The 20365-nt window shown below is 39.5% G+C and overlaps 1 protein-coding gene across 1 annotated transcript; it reads right to left on the bottom strand.

The window, feature by feature from the left end:
* Positions 1 to 322: 322 nt before the first annotated feature.
* LOC139953075 (FAS-associated death domain protein-like) lies at positions 323 to 10144 on the bottom strand. The gene is made up of 4 exons (XM_071952479.1): positions 9978 to 10144; positions 8123 to 8510; positions 6569 to 6607; positions 323 to 5348 (listed from the first exon to the last, which is right to left on the bottom strand). Exons 1-4 carry the CDS (start codon positions 10059 to 10061, stop codon positions 5083 to 5085), a joined length of 777 nt encoding a protein of 258 aa, XP_071808580.1. The 5' UTR covers positions 10062 to 10144; the 3' UTR covers positions 323 to 5082.
* Positions 10145 to 20365: the final 10221 nt, after the last annotated feature.

Below are 20365 nucleotides of genomic sequence, written 5' to 3'. Positions count from 1 at the left end.
TAATTCCTTTCCGTTATTTACAAAGCGCATCCCCAACACTACTGAATGAACTTTAATTACCATCAATGAGCTTTTTTTGACACGAGGTGGCCGGCAGCAGACAATCTGAGCAACCTTTCTTTTATGTCATCTCATTCTGGACTTACGACGACTCTTTAAAAGACACTGTGCTTTCAACTTAAAATCACTCTCTTTCAACTTTTGATCTGTGTGTTTTTAAAACAACAAAATGCCGAATAGATAATATATATACAATAAAGTTATAATAAAAGTTGGCTACACGTGACGATTGCAATGGAAACCAGAACATCAGAATTCAGAATTACATTTTCAGTAATTAGTTGCATTACTGGTCTTTGCTCTATTAAGGTTTATTGTATCCACAGTAACTTTATAGAACAGGCGATAATATACATATTCACAATAATACAGTTAAGCCAGGAGGAAATAAATACAATTTTATAAAACTGTAGGGGAGCTCACTGAGAAGCAAAGCTTCTAAGCGTTAGTCCCTTACTTTTACATGTACACCGTTTGGGCCCAAACCAAACACCCATGTAACATTATACAAACATTGACTGCTTCGAGTGCTATGATTAAAACTATGACTCCCGAGGTGATCCCCGGAGCGTTCTATTTTCCCGAGGCGAAGCCGAGGGAAAATAGAACGCTCCGGGGATCACCGAGGGAGTCATAGTTTTTAACCATTGCACGAGTAAAAGCAGTCAATATTTGTTTTTTAACACCCCAAACATTTCTAAATACTGTACTACTATTATTAAGTTACAGACCTGAATGCTACAATCCACGGACGATGTAGATTGCAAACACTTTTACTTACTGTGTTGCATGTAGTGTCGTGCAATCCGAAATGGTTACAGACTATTAATTTATGATCCTCGTACACGAACGGACGTCTGGGTACTGCACGCCGTGTGCTAGTCTGTCGGACTAGCGCACGGCGCCGTGTGCTAGTCTTCGGACTAGCGCATGGCAAACCGACGCACTATCACACGGCCGTCGTCTAGCAAAACTAAGACATGTCATGTGACGCGCTCTAAACCAATGAGCAGGCAGAATACTTGCAAGGGGTGTTATAATAATAACTACGTTGATGGGGAGTAAACACCCTGGGTAAACAGTAGAAAAAGAACCTGGTTGGGCTCGAGAGGTGTACTTGTTTTACATTTAAGGGAATGTACACCTTTGGTAATTGTCAAAGACCAGTCTTCTCACTTGGTGTATCCCAACATAAGTATAAAATAACAAACCTGTGAAAATTTGAGATCAATATTGGTCATCGGAATTGCGAGAAAATGGTGACAGAAAAAAACACCCTTGTTGGACGAATTTGTGTGCTTTCAGATAGGAATAAAAGACTTCTAGCTAGAAGTATTTTATTATTTTAGTGAGAAATTACCTCTTTCTCAAAAAATATGCTACTTCAGAGGGAGCCGTTTCTAACATTGTTTTATACCATCAATAGCTCTCCAATGCTCGTTACAAAGTCAGTTTTGAAGGTAATATTTGTTTGAGTAATTACCAAACGTGTACCTTCCCTTTAATACATAAACAATAAATCAGTAAAATGGTTAATCATAACTAATTTACATACTCTTGAGACTACAAATCATATAAAAATTTATGAACTTCTTTCTTATTTGAGGATCTCCCTTTCACCAATGTGCAATAATCACTGAAAAATCAGTGGTTTTCAAGCCCAAATAAAAAACCAAGAATGGTGGATTGACAAACAGGAGTTAACTGGTCCCCGAAGAGGTTTCGTTACACTACCTGCAGCCATCATGGAAAAAAGGGACCCAATGTCACCACTTTATTTACCACCAGCGAGAAACAGAATAATGCATAAAAACTTTGCACCAAAATAACCATTATACCATAACATCTACATGTACATCATGTGCATACGTGGGCCCAATTTCACAGCGCTGCTAAGCATACAAATTGGCTAAGCATGAAATTTCTTCCACAATAAAAACAGGATTACCAACCAAATTTCTATTTGTTGCATATTGCTTGTTACTGGTATTTAGCTGTTGTTTGTTTATCCTGAAAATCACGTGGAAGTTTTGATGGTAATCTTGTTTTTATCAAGAAAGAAATTTCATGCTTAGCAAATTTTTGCGCTTAGCAGCTCTATGAAATTGGGCCCAGTTTATCAAAGAATGGTATGTGTACATTCATACAGCTACTGCACTAGAGATTCATGATTGACAGGTGCCATCTTATATTTAGATAAGGGTCCTGCAAGGAGTTCACATATCACAAGGAACTCAAGTGGAGATAGAACCCTCGACCCCCACACTCCAGAACACAACACTAAACTGATAGGGTCTACCACTGCTTAGCATGCTGGATGCGAAGGCCAGGGGCAAAGTTCATCAAGCTGTTTTATAGCAGAAAATAGTGCTTGACATTTTTTCTCTGCTAAGCACAAAAATATGTGGGGCACCAGTTACAACAGTGTAAACTTTATAGAATGTTGGCTGAAAACCTGTTTTTGCTGAGGAAGATTTTCCTGTATGCTTCATAGCAGGTTCTGGTGCTTACAGGCTTTATGAAGTTGGGCCCAGGGCCCAATTTAAAAGAGCTGCTTAAGCACTAAATTTTGCTTAAGCAAAAAAAAACCCTTGCCTAGTAAAAACAGATGACCGACCAAGACTCCACTCAATTGTTATGCTAAGTAAACAACAGCTAAATACCAGTCACAAGCAATGTATATGGCATGACATTTTGGCCAGTAACATGTGTAAAATAAGTGAGCTATTTTCGTGCAGAAGCAAATTTTTTGCTTTCAAAAGCAGCTCTATGAAATTGGCCCCAGGTCATAAACAGTAGGCCTGGGCGAATTATTCGAATATCCGGTTAAAGGCGAATAGGTTTTCCTATCCGTAACCGCGAATTACTTTTTTTTCTTAACCGGATATCCGCATAGGGCGCGAATACCTATTTACAAACCGGATAATTCTGTAACTACAACCGAGTAACCGGATATTTTTTTACCGGAGGACATTTAAGCCTTTGGACATTTTCACGGTGGGCCATTTTATTTACCCAATAATTTGAACACTTTTGTTTGGAGTTGAATTTGGAGTTGGAGTCAAGATTTGAAGTAAGAGTTTAAATTGGAGTTGAAGTCAAGAGTTGAAGTAAGAGTTGAAGTAAGAGTTTAAGTTAGAGTTGAAGTCAGGGTTGAAGTAAGAGTTATATCGGAGTTGAGATTGAATCGAGGCAGGACGCCAGACCGGAGGGTCACTTTTGTTTAAGTGTAAATTTGATTAACTTTTGATTAACTTGATTTGGAGACATTTAGTTGACTACAGAGTAGAGTGGTGTTATTAAGACGCAAAAAGCGAAACCTTGCAGAAGTAAGAGAGATTGTTAAAGCGCCTTGATTTTGAATATATATAATATCGATTATAGTCTAAGGAGACTCACCCTTTAGTTTCTAGTATTTTCAACACATTGTTGGTTTAAGGATAAGTTTTATTTGAGAAGATCGAGACGAAGTGTTTTGAGTTCATTTATTAATTTCAGTCGAATCCAAGATATATAGATATTCAGTGTACAGATTCTAGAAATGGGGCAGTGTCCCCAGTTGTTGTAAATAAATGTAAAATAATTGTAAATATAATATTGTGTCGAAGAGACTTTCATTCCAGAGTTAGCAAACTGTCTTTCTCATCATGGTTGCACGGGGTTAACTGTGACAATCCGAATATCCGCGGACGTCGGGCGACAACTGATATGAATGTTTTGTCTGAATCCTTATGAAACTTCTATTAAGACAGCATAAAACAGCATAAATTAAGTATTTAACTATGCTCACCTCCGTGAAGAGTTAAAACAATGACATTTCTGACGTAATTTGTTCAAAAATTACAAAAGTTTTCCTTCACGTAGAGTCAATCACGATCAAAAGAAAAAGCAAATCGCCATCTTTAAATTAGATCCGGTCATTTTTATGAATGAACCGAGTGACACTGTCTAAAACTAATATCAATCCGCCCATAAAATCTCATTCACAAACGAACAGCGCCCTCTAGCGGCAAACAAATAAAAAATATATATATTTTTACATTTTTTTTCTTCAAATAGCGCCCTCTAGTGGTGAAAAAACTATTCGAATATCTGGTTAATTTCGGATAGTTGGCCAGCGGTATCCGAATAACAAAATTTCACTATTCGCCTAGCAACAGTTTGTACCGCAAAACAATATGTCAATAATTGTATCAAAGAACCCTTACAACTGTGTAATAATATAAGCATTAAACATGGTATACACTTCATGGTTTTGTCACTCTTCAGAAGAGACTTCCTGATCACCTTTCACCTATATTATTCATTTCACATGTATGCAGTCAAATCCTACATTACCAACATTACATGCAAGTACTGTACATAATATATGTACACAGTGCACACTGCATGCAAACGGCTGAATGTAACCTTTTTATATCACTGTGTTCTGATTGGTCCAAGGTGATGTTTTTCAGCTGCACCAAATCACCCTAAACCAATCAAAACACAGTTAAAAAAGCTTACATCACTGCACGCTTATCCAACGAAATCATTGTATCCAACAAACTCACTTGTCCTAAAAAGCAAGTACCTGCCTTTATTTTTGCGGATAAAGAAAGGGGCCCAGTCTTCTGTTAACCCTGTAAAGCCCGCTTCACACTTCCTGCGAATGCGAAGCGAATGTTGGCGTCACAAATTCTCAAGAAAAATTTGCAGCAGTTCAACTCTGCTCAACTCACTTGCGAATATCGCTGCGAAGGGAGAATTGTGACGTTGAATTCACGTCAAATTTGCATTAACAGGAAGTAATGTATAAAGCATCAGCCGTCGATTTCACAAAACTCTTCCCAACTTAGGATTAATCTTAGGACTTACGACGAGTCCCAGTCCTGCACTGTAGCACGTAGACCTTAAGATTAATCCTAAGTTAGGACGAGTTACTAGTCCTAACTCGAGATAAGACGAGTCCTAACTCTTTGTGAAATCGGCGGCAGGCTTGTGATTTTTTATATTTTTTATGCAGTGATAGAAAACTTCCTTTCACCTGACCTGAAGTCCTTCCAATCTGTCTGAGATGTACATCATCTTGCATCTTTTAAGGGCTTCAATCAGAGCGGCTTTAGTGGCTCTCGTTCTCATCTTCTTCTTCCAGACGACCAAACACTGCATACTCTGCTCCCTCAGATCCCGCATGTGATTCTCAGTGATAAAGTCGATCTCCGTCTCGGTTAGTTGAAGTCTACGAGCAAGCTGCCGCCAGTCTCTACCAAGCTCTTCGACCACAATTTCGAAAGCTTCTGACAAATCTAAATGTCAACAAAAGGAAATGGGAGGGTTGGTTTCAGAGAATGGATAGTTGAACAAATCTAGCATCTTTAAGGCAGTGGACACTATTGGTAATTACTCAAAATAATATGGGGAGAGGTTGATGGTGAGAAACGGCTCCTTCTGAATTAATGCAGTTTTCGAGAAAGAAGTAATTTTTCCACAAGTTTGATTCTGAGGCCTTAGAATTAGATTTTGAGGGTCATGGAATCAAGCATGTGAAAGCACACAACTTCATGTGACAAGGGTGTTTTTTTCTTTCATTATTGTTTTGCAACTTCGACGACCAATTGAGCTCAAATTTTCACAGGTTTGTTACTTTATAAATGCATTTATATGTTGAGATACACCAAGTGAGAAGACTGGTCTTTGACAATTACCAATAGTGTCCAGTGTTTTTAAATAGCAATGACAAATTCAACTTGGTGGTGTACTCATTTTCCAATAGAGTCTTCATGTGGGTAAAAAAATGAAACAAAAAATACTGAACTACAAGCCCTGTTGTCTTGTTGAAAAAAAAGAAGGAAGCCCTGTGTATTAATTAAGCCTGGGGTAGATTTCACAAAGGTAGTCCTAACTTAGGACTAGTCCTAGGCAATGCTAAGAGATAGGACCAGTCCTAAGTTAGGATGAGTTACTGGTCCTAACTTAGGACTGGTCCTATCTCTTAGCATTGCCTCGGACTAGTCCTAAGTTAGGACTACCTTTGTGAAATCCACCCCTGGGCCACTAGTGCGAAGTGTGTCAAAGTCGCAACTATTGATTGCTCAGTCGAGTCGCGACTACCATTTTTCAACTAAGCGGTTAATCGTGCTGCCACAACTACTACAAAAACAGTCGCAACTACTACAAAAATAGTTGCGACTACCTGTTTGGTGAACCAATTGTGTTGCTAGTGACTATTCATGACAACATAACTTACTTACAAAACACAATCAGACATCAGTGACATAATCCTTCAATCTTCTCAGGGTGAATTTAACTATTGCGCCTGTGGCAAACATGATGGCGCAACGCATCTTGGAAATAAAAATTAGTCACAACTAGTCGACTGTTTATGGCGCGACTAGTCAAGTAACAACTTTCACTATTCACCAAGGCCTATTGTGTATCATCCAGAGTATTACAATAAAACTCAAATTTAGTTTCAAAAGTAAATTTCATGAAATTTCTTTTTCGCAATCTTTTAAGATTATCTCACCTTCACCAAAGCTAACCTCTATTGGTTGCTGGATAGGACCTTTAGAAAAAGAGAGGAATGGAAACAAAAAGGACAGTTTAAAAGAGGTGTTTCTTGACAGGAAATAATTATCAATAAAACAGAATTCTCTTATTAAGTGAGGTTTGCTGTGGCACCTAGACTTGCGGACAAGTCGTTAATTGTCTGTTGTGGTAATAGCATTCCCTCTCTCCGCGATTCTGACTCCCTCCTCGATTCCCACGACACTTGCGGTATTCTAGCAAGCCTGCTGGCCCCGCGAGACTACTGCTCTCACGACTACTGTCCCTTTTAACAAGTCGTTAATGAGGGAGTACAAGTCGGCAGCCAGCAGTTTGACAGCAGTAATTCGTTCTGCGGCAAACCACCACGACTCGACTATCTCACCGTGACAGACCATTAAAGACTCGTCCACAAGTCTAGGTGGCACCATCCGTAATTAGTGTTGGCTCTGAAAAGAACCGGTGGTTGACAACTCAACGTTTCGATCAGTACGCTATGGTCGTCTGATCACCTTCAGGCGGGTTAATACTCGGAGCATACTGATCGAAACGATGAGTTGTCGAATGGTTCTTTTCAGAACAAAAACTACTCAAATAGATTGACACATGGTGCTAGCGCAAACGTCATCTTGTTTGTTGATTTGTTTGTTTACAATGTAGATGATCTTTCCCTGTCAAGGGAAACTCCAACAGGGGGATATAAACACCATGCTTGGCAACAACCAATCTCTCTCATTCAAACATTGGTCAAACTTACAATGCCCAAATCAAGAAATTGTGATTCAGTAATTAGACGTCAATGTTTGTTCTAGTCATTGTGAAATCAGCAGTTAGCTGGGGGATTTAAACCCACAACCGTGTGATTACAAGTCCTGCCTATAATCCCAACACGCAACACTATACTCTCAACAAGCAAAGATTCAAATCCTACTTAGTCTTTGATTGACTCTTGAGTAACTATACCAGCCTGTTGGCAAGAATTCAAATAACAAATAAAACCCTTATGTTTTTTTGGGGTATGTTGGGTGGTTGTGCCATGGCTGAATCAGGGGCTACAGCTACGGCTACAAGTGTTGCTAAGGGTGTCGCTAAGGAAGTCTTATACTTCATCGCACAATGACATAGCCATAGCCGTAGCTGCTATGGAAACAGACTTGAATGGGAATCCTAGACTTAAACCTCATGAAATTATTTTCATCTGGCGTTTATTGAACCATATCATACCAGGCCTGTTCGCTTAGTTTTTGGAAGGGTAAGGGCACCAAGCCATTTTCTATTTGGTAAAGGGCACCCCATGAGAGGCAACTGTACAATTTCTACTTGAGCATTACAAGGGCACCAAGGCAATGATTGCCTGAAGTAAAGTATCAAGACTGTCGTACCAAGGTTTTGGCCAGGATTTGGTAAATAGGACCAAATTTTGTTTTAATAAGTGTTTGTTGTGCTTGCAGTGCAGTTCAATGCTGTCATGTTGCATAATATAAAAAATTACCTCATGGGATTGAGACACATCCCTTTTTTAGACTTAACATACCTCTGATTTTGTGTGGACCAGGCATGCCTACATGTACGTTGAGGTTGCGAAAGTCTTCACACACAGCGTCGGTAGAGACCCTTTGCCCCAAATAATCCCTCGCTCGTACAGCTCCTTCAGTTGCACTTCTTGATCTCTCGTACCCATCTAGCAACGCCATACAGTCCGGTCTGTGGACCATATCGAGAAGTTCTCTAAAAAAGCTTGTATCGTCGTCAGACATCACTCCGCGGTCTTCCAATTTTTGGAAAAAGTCCAGGGGGTCCTCTAGTTCCAAATCTCTCTTTGAGAGTCCATCAACGGCTTTGCAAATAAATCGCATGGTCTTTATATCTTCTGCGTTGAGTTTGCTTGCGATGTCACTCAGCACTCTTCGATACTGTACTTTCTACAAAAAGAGATTAAAAAGGGTAAAGGTTATACTTCCGGTAATCACTCTTTTAAATCTTAATGGCATTATTAAAAACCTACAGCAGCTTTGGATAGTATCGACACAATTTTATGGGACCACAATGCTAGGGAGGAGCTTAACCAGGGCTCGGAGGCAGGGGTTTGCACGAGCCCAGGTTGGTCAGTGCTGTGGCACTGACTGACGCCCTACCACTACCAGGGCTAGGTTTGCCCTACCTGTATTCAGTGACTAGCCAAAAGGACCAGTTTGTTTGTCATTTCGTTTTACTAGACCATCACCTCTTTGACTGGTCCATATTTTAAATGAAATAGGGATGCTTTCCAATACTGAACTGGACAACCGGACCACTTGGAGTGAAGTTTGACCGGTCCTTAGGTGTTTTAAAGGCAGTGGACACTACTGGTAATTACTCAAAATGATTATTAGCATAAAACCTTTCTTGGTGACGAGTAATGGGGAGAGGTTGATTGATGGTATAAAACATTGTGAGAAATTTTTAGGGATTATTCAAGTGAATTAGTTGCGATAATCGTAACCTCCCGTCCTGCTGTTGTCGCAATTTATAACCCTCCTCCCGATGGCGTCGGGAGGAGGGTTATGCTATCCCAACTAGTCCTTCTGGCGACGGAATCACCATTATCTGGCCTGCAACCATTGGGTCGGGTAGTTGCGATAACGTAACCCTCCTCCCGACGGCCGCCAGGCCGGAGGGTTCTGAGATTCTTTTGATCAGAAACGGTTGATCTGGTCCAACACGTACAATTTCGACAGCTAGTCACCAGATTTGCCCCATTTTTACCACTTTCAAAAATCATGACACAAATTCTGAGGGTACGAACTTAATCCGCAATGTCTAATGCAGCCTGCCATAATACTCAAAACACCATTGAGGAAATATTTCGAAGAAAAATTGACATAAAACTTACCAGAACCGGAGCGAAATTCACAGGTTCAAATGTTGAACCTGCGGAGCTTCGGCTCTATGTGTGTGACGTGTAGTTCTAATTAGGTTCTAATTTCCTTACGAGCTACACAATGCACCCTACGCATTGCCACGAACTACACATTTGAACCCGGTTCTGGGAAGTTTTTGTCCCGTCGGGAGGAGGGTTATGTTATCGCAACTATGGGTCGGCATGGTCGGGAGGATCATGATTGAGCAGTAATAATGAATAACATGCCAAAGTCACTTTTGTTTGTTTACATAACAAACACATAATGGTCAGTTTAATTCTTTTAGGGAAGGGGAACAAAAAGCATTTACTTCTCTTTTTTCCCACAATCCCTACATCACTAACTGGATCAAGATTTCATTTGTACAAGTTATTAATATTTTAATATATTTTCTGAGTATACCCAATGATTGATGTCATGGATGTTTGACATGAAATAAATTTATTCTAGAAAGAGAAATGAAATGATTGAATTCAATTTTAAAATTACCTTTGTGTCCTTGAACGCGCTTCCTGAGGACATGCTAGAACTAGTGCCATTCCCACTAGTTAGCCTCGTGTCAACCATCATCATCTTCAGGAACTTTAGTCTACCTCAATCTTCTTTTCAACACTACACAAAATACAATGTTAACAACCTTCTTGTACTTCGTACTATTATGCTGTCTGGACTCTGTGCGTTCACTGCTGTAGTGCTGTGTGTGTGTGTTTCACGGTCGTACGTTTCATGGGACATATATATGGTGGCCCCGAAGGGACATCGCATAACCCAAACGTGTGCGCACACGTATGCAATGTCGTGAAACAAATCGCGAATATATGCGCACACGTATACAATATCGTGAAACAATTCGCGAATATGTGCGCACACGTATGCAATGTCGTGAAACAATTCGCGAATATGTGCGCACACGTATGCAATGTCGTGAAACAAATCGCGAATATGTGCGCACACGTATGCAATCTCGTGAACCAAATCGTGAATATGTGCGCACACGTATGCAATTTCGTGAACCAAATCGTGAATATGTGCGCACACGAGTGCGATTTGTTTTGCAATGTCGTGAATTTTATTGCATACCATGTTGCATACCATTAGGATGATGTCATAGTTGTGGATAATTTGTTACCGATCTAGGGAGTACTGTGGCGCTACAGCAGGCTCCCTCTGTAAAGCATGTGTATACCCAGGAACTTGGCACCAGGCCAAGGACGACCACACGCCTCGCTTGCCTCACAACAAAGACTACTGCTGCAATGACTACCGCTTATCTCACTGTTGGAAAGAAACCCCCCAGATCATTAGATATTTTATTCAAAGGTATGCAACATGGTATGCAATAAAATTCACGACATCGCAAATAATATTCGCAGACGTGTGCGCACATATTCGCGAATTGTTTCACGACATTGCATACGTGTGCGCACATATTCGCGAATTGTTTCACGACATTGCATACGTGTGCGCACATATTTGCGAATTGTTTCACGACATTGCATACGTGTGCGCACATATTCGCGAATTGTTTCACGACATTGCATTCGTGTGCGCACATATTTGCGAATTGTTTCACGACATTGCATACGTATGCGCACACGTTTGCGATATGCGATGTCCCTTCAGGGCCACCATAGACATACATACACTGACGACTGACTGGTGTTGATGTTGTAATAGAAGTTGTAGATGAATTATGTCCCTTTTTCATGTAGTTGATGCAATTTCGACAATCAATTGAAGGGAACTTCCCACAACATTGCAACACCCTCGGAATGTGACGTTGCAAGCCATCAGATCGCGCGAGAGCAGTGATCTCGCGAGACCACTATCTCAGCGCGTGGGGCCGATTTAACGACTTGTCCACAAGTCTAGTCAGTCGTCAACTAGATAGTCAACATGGCGGCGGCCATCAATAATAACAATAACATGTTTGGTTTGTTTACGTTCTTTTGAATGAACCGGAAGAAATTGTCGACGCCCACCAGTGCGTAATACAACTTTTTACGATTATTGCGATGTGGCACCAGGGAGGAAGGAGGGACTGCATGCCCAAATTCATGGCAAGCTTTATGATTTAAGAGTATTTTTAAAAAGCCAGCCCAAGCCAGAAAGGCGAACGTTACCGTTGTTTCTAATCGTCGTATTGATTAATTTAATAATGATCCTCAATGCTTGATCAGTTTTGCGATTCTAAGTTAGGCAGATTGTCATCTTGTCCGTCGTAAAAACTGGGTGTTTTTTCTTGTATTCGTTAGGCCTACTACATCCTATCTCAACAACTGATATGTTTCCCATTTTTAAAGCAAAAACAGTGGTCTTTGAGTTGAAACAAAACGCAAACAAACACACAATTGAATTCATCAAAACTTGTTCTTTATTTCCTTCTACAACTCATGAGTCATTGGAGATGTATCAAATCACCAACTAAAAATATAAACAATAAAATTAATCTCCCCGAAAAGGGGCAATTTAAACTACATGTTGTAGGAAATACCATGGAGCATGGGAGTTATTTGGCAATGCTGTTTAAAATTAAAAACACATTTTAAAGGAACACATTGCCTTGGATCGGTCGAGTTGGTCTTTGGATAGTCTTGGTCCCAAGACCATTGGTGTTGCGCGGTCACACACAACCAACGTTCCGATTATGCACGGCAAAAACTGTCCACGCTTGTAATGAACGAACGCTAGCGGGCGCTCTGTTTCTCTGATTTAGATCTCACCATGGTCTTGAATATTTGCAGCGACGGGTCTTAACTTTTTAATTGTTTTTCGGCAAATCTCCCCCGACTTTCCGGTGGAGCCAATCAGAGGCTGCGTTGCGGCTGGCTCATGAATAATTCATCAGTGTTGTGCATGTAGTGTACAATGCATGCAGTAATTCCGTTGCATGACTTTTGCTTTACTCTGTGTGTGGGTATATATGTTTTTATCGGAGTATAATAATGTCCAGATCAGTAGGATTTGAAACTTTGACACAGGGTGGAAATACGATAAAGAAAGGTTTGTGGTACCAGCACAAACATTTCTATGTATAATGTCCAGATCCAGACTACTGCATTGCCATGATATGCAGCTTGAAATGCGATCGTGGCGTTATGCTCCCGACGTGCCAGGGCCCACACTGATGAAGCCTGTATTGGCTAAACAATTTGCTTATAGTTAGCACAAAATAGTATTGCTTAGCAGAAACTGGTTGCCAGCCAATTTTTAATTAAATTTGAAATTTTGTAGTGCCCAAGTAAATTTTTGGATAGTAAAGAAATTTTGTACAGTATTTTCTGCCAAACAGATATTAACTGGTGGGCCCTGTAGTGTTATTCACAGTGAAAGTTTTTTAATCTTGGGGGAAGGAAATCTTGAGGGATTCAAAAGCGTCTTTGTGAGAACGTATTTTGAAACGTAACCGTAGCTGCATATCTTGGAACGTAAGCGTACTTTTTGATATTGTAGCGTAACCTATTAGTATCTTGGAGTGTATAAGCGTAGCTGAGTAGCTACGTAACTTGGAACGTAACAGTTTCTTTTGGTGGAGCGTAAGCATATCTTGGAACGTAATTCGTAGCTGCGTATCTTGGAACGTAAGCGTAACTTGACATGGGATTGAAAGCGTACCTTTTGATATTATAGCGTAACTTGAAGGAACGTAAGCAGATCTGTAAGCGCAGCTGAGTAGCTGTGTAGCTTGGAACGTTGACATCTTTTGGAACGTAAGCATATCTTGGACTGAAGGGTAGCATCTTGGAACATAAACGCAGCTGCGTATCTTTGAACGTAGGCATTGCTTGACTCGGGCTTGGAAGCGTACTTTTTGATATTATAGTGTAACTTTAAGGAACGTAGACCTAAGCGTATCTTGGAACGTAAACGTAGCTGCGTATCTTGGAATGTAAGCGTAGCTTGACTTGTGCTTGAAAACATACCTTTCGATATTATAGTGTAACTTGAAGGAACGTAGACCTAAGCCTATCTTGGAACGTAAACGTAGCCGAGTAGCTGCGTAGCTTGGAACGTAACCATATAACATTTTTTTGGAATGTAGTCGTAACAATATCTTTTGGAATAACTCATGAGAAATTTCGAGTTTTGATTGCTTGTCCAGCGGCGACTACTGCTATTCAACTCCCAGTTATTTGAGGCGAATAGTCGGGTCATTAAATTCCACTAGTTGCCCAGTTTAATCATTACCTCAAAAATAACTCTTCATTCACAGAATTAAAAAAATAATACTTTGTTTGACAAAATTATGCTTTGAGGGAATTTTGTTTTAGCATTATTTTTATTTAAACCTTTTATAAAAAATTCTCATAATTTTTTTAAGCTACTCACACAATAACACTGTCAATATAACAATAAAATGCGATATTCCTACGTTTTGACATCATCAAAATTACCTGAAAACTCATAACAAAAAGAAATTAGGGGCCATGAATTAAAATGGAGCATATTGGAACGTTGCGATCATAAGAAACAACGGATTCGACACCCGCAAGCTGGGAGTTCATAGCGCCTGGGATTTAACACCTCCAACCCCCACGAGACACGGCATGGGCGGTACGTGATATTCCACAAGGCCTATTTCACGTTCCGATTGCTCCACGTCGTGGGGCCATACAGTGTCCGATACACGGACTCTCTGAATGCTAATTTTACGTTCGATTTTTGACCATTATTTACGATTTCAAATCGTCACGTATCCATAATCTGAATAGGTACCTATACTTAAAATTTCACTGTTTTCCTTTTAATAGGCCTATAATGACCACGGAATCACTCTTTGAGCAAAGATTATTAAAAATAGACCGCCGATCATATTGACCTTTGACTCGATCTAGTTTGAATAGTCATCTTCAATTCGTCACGTGATATGAATATTGCATACATTAAAAGTAATTTACATAGTCTGGCCACGCCTTCAATTTGCAAATATCCAAGACCATGGTGAGCACAGGACATGGTGAGATCCGTAAATCAGAGAAACAGCGCCCGCTAGCGTTCGTTCATTACAAGCGTGGACAGTTTTTGCCGTGCATAATCGGAACGTTGGTTGTGTGTGACCGCGCAACACCAATGGTCTTGGAACCAAGACTAGTCTTTGGAAAGCGTTTGCAACCGTTTTTTATAAAATGCATATGGCTGGAAAGATCTTGTTAAAGTAGAATACAATGATCCACACAAACATGCCTCAAAATTGCGTGGTTTTCCCTTTACCTCGTCGACTAACACGTCGGCCATTTATGGGGGTCAAAATTTTGACTCCCATAAATGGCCGAACGTGTTAGTTCGCACAGTAGAAGGAAAACCACGCAATTTCGAGGCAAACTTGTGTAGATCATTGTATTCTACTTTTAAAACATCTTTCCAACCATATGCATTATATAAAAAACGGTTACAAACGCTTTTGTTTTGACCAACTCGTCCGATCCAAGGCAACGTGTTCCTTTAACATAGCGGGCCGAGTTGCAATAACGTAACCCTGTTAATACGAGCCATGCCGTTCAGGCAACCGGCAATCTGGTACAACACAAACAATTTCGACAAAATCTGGTGACTAGCTGTCTAAATTTTACGTTATCGCAACTAATTTTAACACACTAGTACTATTCCACTATACCCCTAGTGTTGTGTAAAAACCACTGAAATTAATATCCCCATTGTTGATAGTGCAATGCAATATGCATGTATTGTAATCTAAAACAAATCATTAAAACAAAATCAGGTGTTATTTTGTATAAACTGAGTATTTCTTACATTATCATATTTTCAGAATAGACCATGCAAGTCTAACGCATATTCGAACATTGTTGGGACCGCTTTGGTTCCATGTAAATTGCACGTACTCACGCACATATGGGTCTCAATGTTGGAATATGCATGAGGCTTGCAAAAACGTGTACGATGCCTTTAATTGCCCCCTATGAGAAACCCCAGAACTGAAATCGTGTGATTTGGTTCATTAGTTTAGGAGATAGTGATCAACAAACATGTGACTAATTAGCATGAACCCTGAAGCTTGGACAGTCTTAACACCAAAAGAATAGCACCTTCAGAGATGGTTTTTAAATTGTTTTCATTTCACAACGATAAATGATAAGACTGTCTAACTGCTACCCTTACCTCCTAAAGTAATGAGCCAAATCACATTATAATTTCAGTGCTGGGGTTTTCTTACAGAGACCAATCAGCATTGGATATTTCACTTCAATCGATAAGGGTAAGGTGAAAAAGAGTGTTGAATTGACCATTGACATGGAATAAACTGAATGGAATAATCTGTTAATAATAATCTGTTAATAATTTTTTTTGAAAATACAACTCGTCAAAAATGTTGTAATGGTATTGCCTGTGAAATGGCTAGCTACATGAATGGGGTCACTCTTCTGTATTATCACTCCTCTTCACAGACTTCTAAAAAATGTTGAGGAACCTGTCCATCCTGGCTAGTTTAGCTTCACTAAACTTTTTGGCTTCCTCTGCCAGGCTATTTGCATTGATTAACATCGACTCCATGATCTCAAGTTGTCTTTCAGAAGATCTCTTCTGAGGTGGTTTCTGACTTTTGGTCTTGTCACCACTGTTAGTCTTTTTATTAGACTTCCTACTTTCTCCTGTCATGGAGTCGATGTTAAAAACTGGCTCCGTGGATGCCTTTTCCCCATACAAATCATCAAATTCTTCAATGAATTTGAATTTTTTTCTGTCATTACCAGTTTGTACCTTTTTTTAAGTTGGTTCCATTTATTAATGATCTGTGTTTGAGTTGCACTTATCTAGATCTTTCAATTAAGATCTTACCTTTCCCCACATATTGCGGTGATCTTTTATTCCAGAGGAAAAAGCCTTGTCCATGTTGATGCGTACTGACACAAGTGCTTTTTCCTCCAGGTGTGACCAGATTTTGGGCAGGCTCTGTGGATCACTGCCCATAATTACAGGATCTGTAAATGCAAAATGATTCAATACAGAGTTGCATTACATCAATTCTTTACATTTGTTTGAGACAAAACGCAGTTGTTAATGATTTATATTAGAAATTGGTTCAGAAGGGTAAATGGAAATAAAAACTTCCTGATGATAAAATTCAAGGCAGTTTGAATCCTCTGCAGAAATGATTTTGTGAGAAATACTATAACAACGTCAAGGAAATTGCATTTGAAAACCCCTACTTTTATTCATGGAACATGAAAGGAAAAGAAAAGAAGGAGAAACAAAACCCAAACAAACAAAGCAAAACGTATCTACCTACGGATCATATAAGTTAAACATTTACCGTTTATCAAGTTTTCGGTGCTACTAGTACTAGGTTGTTGGGTTGGTGGAGGCCGACTTGTTATCGAAGTACTACACGTAGTGCTCGTACTAGGTTTGGTTGGTGGAGGCCGACTAGAAGAAGATGGCTGATGCTAGTAGCTGGTGCATGGTCCACGGTGTTTTCAGTCGCATCTTCTTAGCTGGGATGTACATAGAAAAATATTGTATTGTTGATTAAAGTAAAAACAGAACAAAAATATTGACTGCTGTGAGTAAACTATATAATTGGTAAAGCTGACAGTGCAGTGTTCTTTTTAAATGAAAAAACACGTGTGAAAATTAATGGGCTCAATCCATCATCTGAGTCAGCAGAAAGTGAAGAAAACTATGCACACATCTTTTAGCAACTAAAGACATCGTCCTTTATTTTGATTGTTACAAAAATTGAAATTAGAATGGGGGTATTCAAATGCTATTTCCTCGACTGCGACAGTATTTTAGACAGAAATATTCTTTGGAAAATTGGTAACTACAGGTATGAACATTATAATCAGTTAGCTTTCAGACTGATACTGATAGGCCATACTATTCTAATCAAATTTGTTTTTATTCATACCAGCCTGAAATATACCTTTACCTAATGGGGTCAAGTGTACATGAGGGCAATATTAATAATTGTACGGAATTCGGGCTTTCTTTCCCTTTTTTAAATAATCCTCTAATGGGGTCAAGTGTATTAGGGCAATGTTAATAATTGTACGGAATTCGGGCTTTCTTTCCCTTTTTTATTTGTACGGAGTTCCCATAATTATTGAAATAATCATCTAATGGTCTTGTGTTGTATAAAATAAATTGACAACACAGCTGCGCATTAGCTATAGCGCAGTTGTGTATTTTCGAGCCTAGTGAGGGCGCTGTTGTGCATCTTTCAGAGTGCCCCCTAGGTTGCCAAATATTTATAGTTAAGCAACAGAGAGCGCGACCTCAACTCCAGTGTACTACTGTGTACGTATGAACGTCACCGCGACTCCGTCTCCGCGCGCGGAGGCGCAGTGGAAGCTTTGAAGTGTACCTGCATTCTATAGTTGTGCCAATGCCAAACATATGGTGGCCCCGAAGGGACATCGCATAACGCAAACGTGTGCGCACACGTATGCAATGTCGTGAAACAAATCACAAATATATGCGCACACGTATACAATATCGTGAAACAATTCGCGAATATGTGCGCACATGTATGCAATGTCGTGAAACAATTCGCGAATATGTGCGCACACGTATGCAATGTCGTGAAACAAATTGCGAATATGTGCGCACACGTATGCAATCTCGTGAACCAAATCGTGAATATGTGCGCACACGTATGCAATTTCGTGAACCAAATCGTGAATATGTGCGCACACGAGTGCGATTTGTTTTGCAATGTCGTGAATTTATTGCATACCATGTTGCATACCATTAGGATGATGTCATAGTTGTGGATAATTTGTTACCGATCTAGGGAGTACTGTGGCGCTACAGCAGGCTCCCTCTGTAAAGCATGTGTATACCCAGGAACTTGGCACCAGGCCAAGGACGACCACACGCCTCGCTTGCCTCACAACAAAGACTACTGCTGCAATGACTACCGCTTATCTCACTGTTGGAAAGAAACCCCCCAGATCATTAGACATTTTATTCAAAGGTATGCAACATGGTATGCAATAAAATTCACGACATCGCAAATAATATTCGCACATATTCGCGAATTGTTTCACGACATTGCATACGTGTGCGCACATATTCGCGAATTGTTTCACGACATTGCATATGTGTGCGCACATATTTGCGAATTGTTTCACGACATTGCACACGTGTGCGCATATGCGATATGCGATGTCCCTTCAGGGCCACCATACAAACATCATCCAACCTCGAAAGTTCAAAACAAAATTACTATCTGATAGATTGAGTTTCATTCTGCTTTAGTCACTAGATGGATCACTTGAGGTGGTTACTATTTGGGATTCTATGGTGTGCAAATGTGGGGAAAATATTAAAATATTTTAAGTGAAAATGACAACAATTTTTTTTTGATTTACTCATGCATAGTGTAATAAATTTCAATAAGCGTAATAAATATTAAGTCTACATTAAAGAGAAAATATCATAGATTGGTTTCTTATCTCCTGAAACCAAAAATTACTGGTCTGAAATATAAATGGGGGAAAACGGATTGTTATGAAGTGTGAGTGCATCAAGGGGGGGGGGTGTTTTACTTTCATGCCTTATGATATCTCTGGATTCTAATAAAGTAGCCATAATGCCTTAGGACAAAAATGTAACAAAATTAATTAAGCACGCCATACTAGCTTCTGAATATTCAATAACACACCAACCAATGAAAGGAGTGAAAACATATGACGTTGCTCCAATGTCGTGCATGCATAAGCACTGTTAATGACGGACTGTCTCTCGCAACGTAAAACCAAAACTTTAAAAATTTCAACACACCACGAAGTGAAAGTGTTATTGTTAAAAAAATTAATAGATGATTTGAAAAAAAAAATAAGTTTTTGATTGTGAACAATTTTCCTGTTATCCTACTGAAAACACATGACACCAGGATAGTCCTTGCGCGAACTTGGCCCTAGTAGTCTAGTCGATCGTTCGTGATCTTAGTGCGTTTAAAGTTTGCGCCCACGTACCCCTGCGTAATCACGCAAGGAAACGAAGTTTGACCCGTTAAAATAATTGCAGGTTGCGCGAATTTAAAAAAAGTCATCTTTAAAGATTGCGCCCAACACAGTTAGGTGTAGTGGCCCTGAAGGGACATTGAACATATATATTTACGTGAATATTTACGATTTTGGCACATATCGTAAATATTTACGTAAATACTTGCGTTTGGTCACACAAATATTTACGTGAATATTGACGTGAATATTTACAATTAAGGGCAAAATCCATGAATTTTGACGTCAATGTTCACGTAAATATGTGTGTTCAATGTTTTTTCCAGGGCCACCATAGTTAGGCTCCAAAATTAAAAATAGTGTTTAGCGTTTATGATTTGTTCATTCCTCATAAAAAAAATCGAAGCAATTTTTGACTGGTGGTGGTGGCCCTGACGGGACATCGCACTCTGCAAATCTTTGCAAATAATTGTGATGGCGCAAATTTCACATTTGCAATTATGGCAAATATCTTTGTAGATATTATTTGAGATATCTTTGTAAATATCTCTGCAGATATTTACGATGTCACAAATATCTTTGCAAATATTTTTGCAGATTTGCGTTGCACAAATATCTTTGCAGATGTTTGCGATGTCGCAGATTTAGTCGCATACTTTGTCACACACTTTTTCTTAGTGCATAGTTTGCATAGTAGCGTCGCCTAAATACGCACTTCTTTCACTGTCAGATGCACAGTGCACTGTAGTGAAAGAAGTGCGATGACATAGCCCACCAATATGGCGAATCCAAGATTTATTTTCTGAATGATCAACATGGAGAAAACCGGAAAAGTCTACCCTCATCAAGAAGTCCCCCGATCAACCACGATCAACTACGTAATAGATTAATTCTCCAGGATATGTTCTTATCATAAATTGAAATCCTCATGAAGAATACAATATTGGGGAA

Source organism: Asterias amurensis, chromosome 21 (assembly GCF_032118995.1).
Source record: "Asterias amurensis chromosome 21, ASM3211899v1".
Classification (NCBI taxonomy): Eukaryota; Metazoa; Echinodermata; class Asteroidea; order Forcipulatida; family Asteriidae; genus Asterias; species Asterias amurensis.
This window is presented reverse-complemented; position numbering and strand designations above follow the sequence as displayed.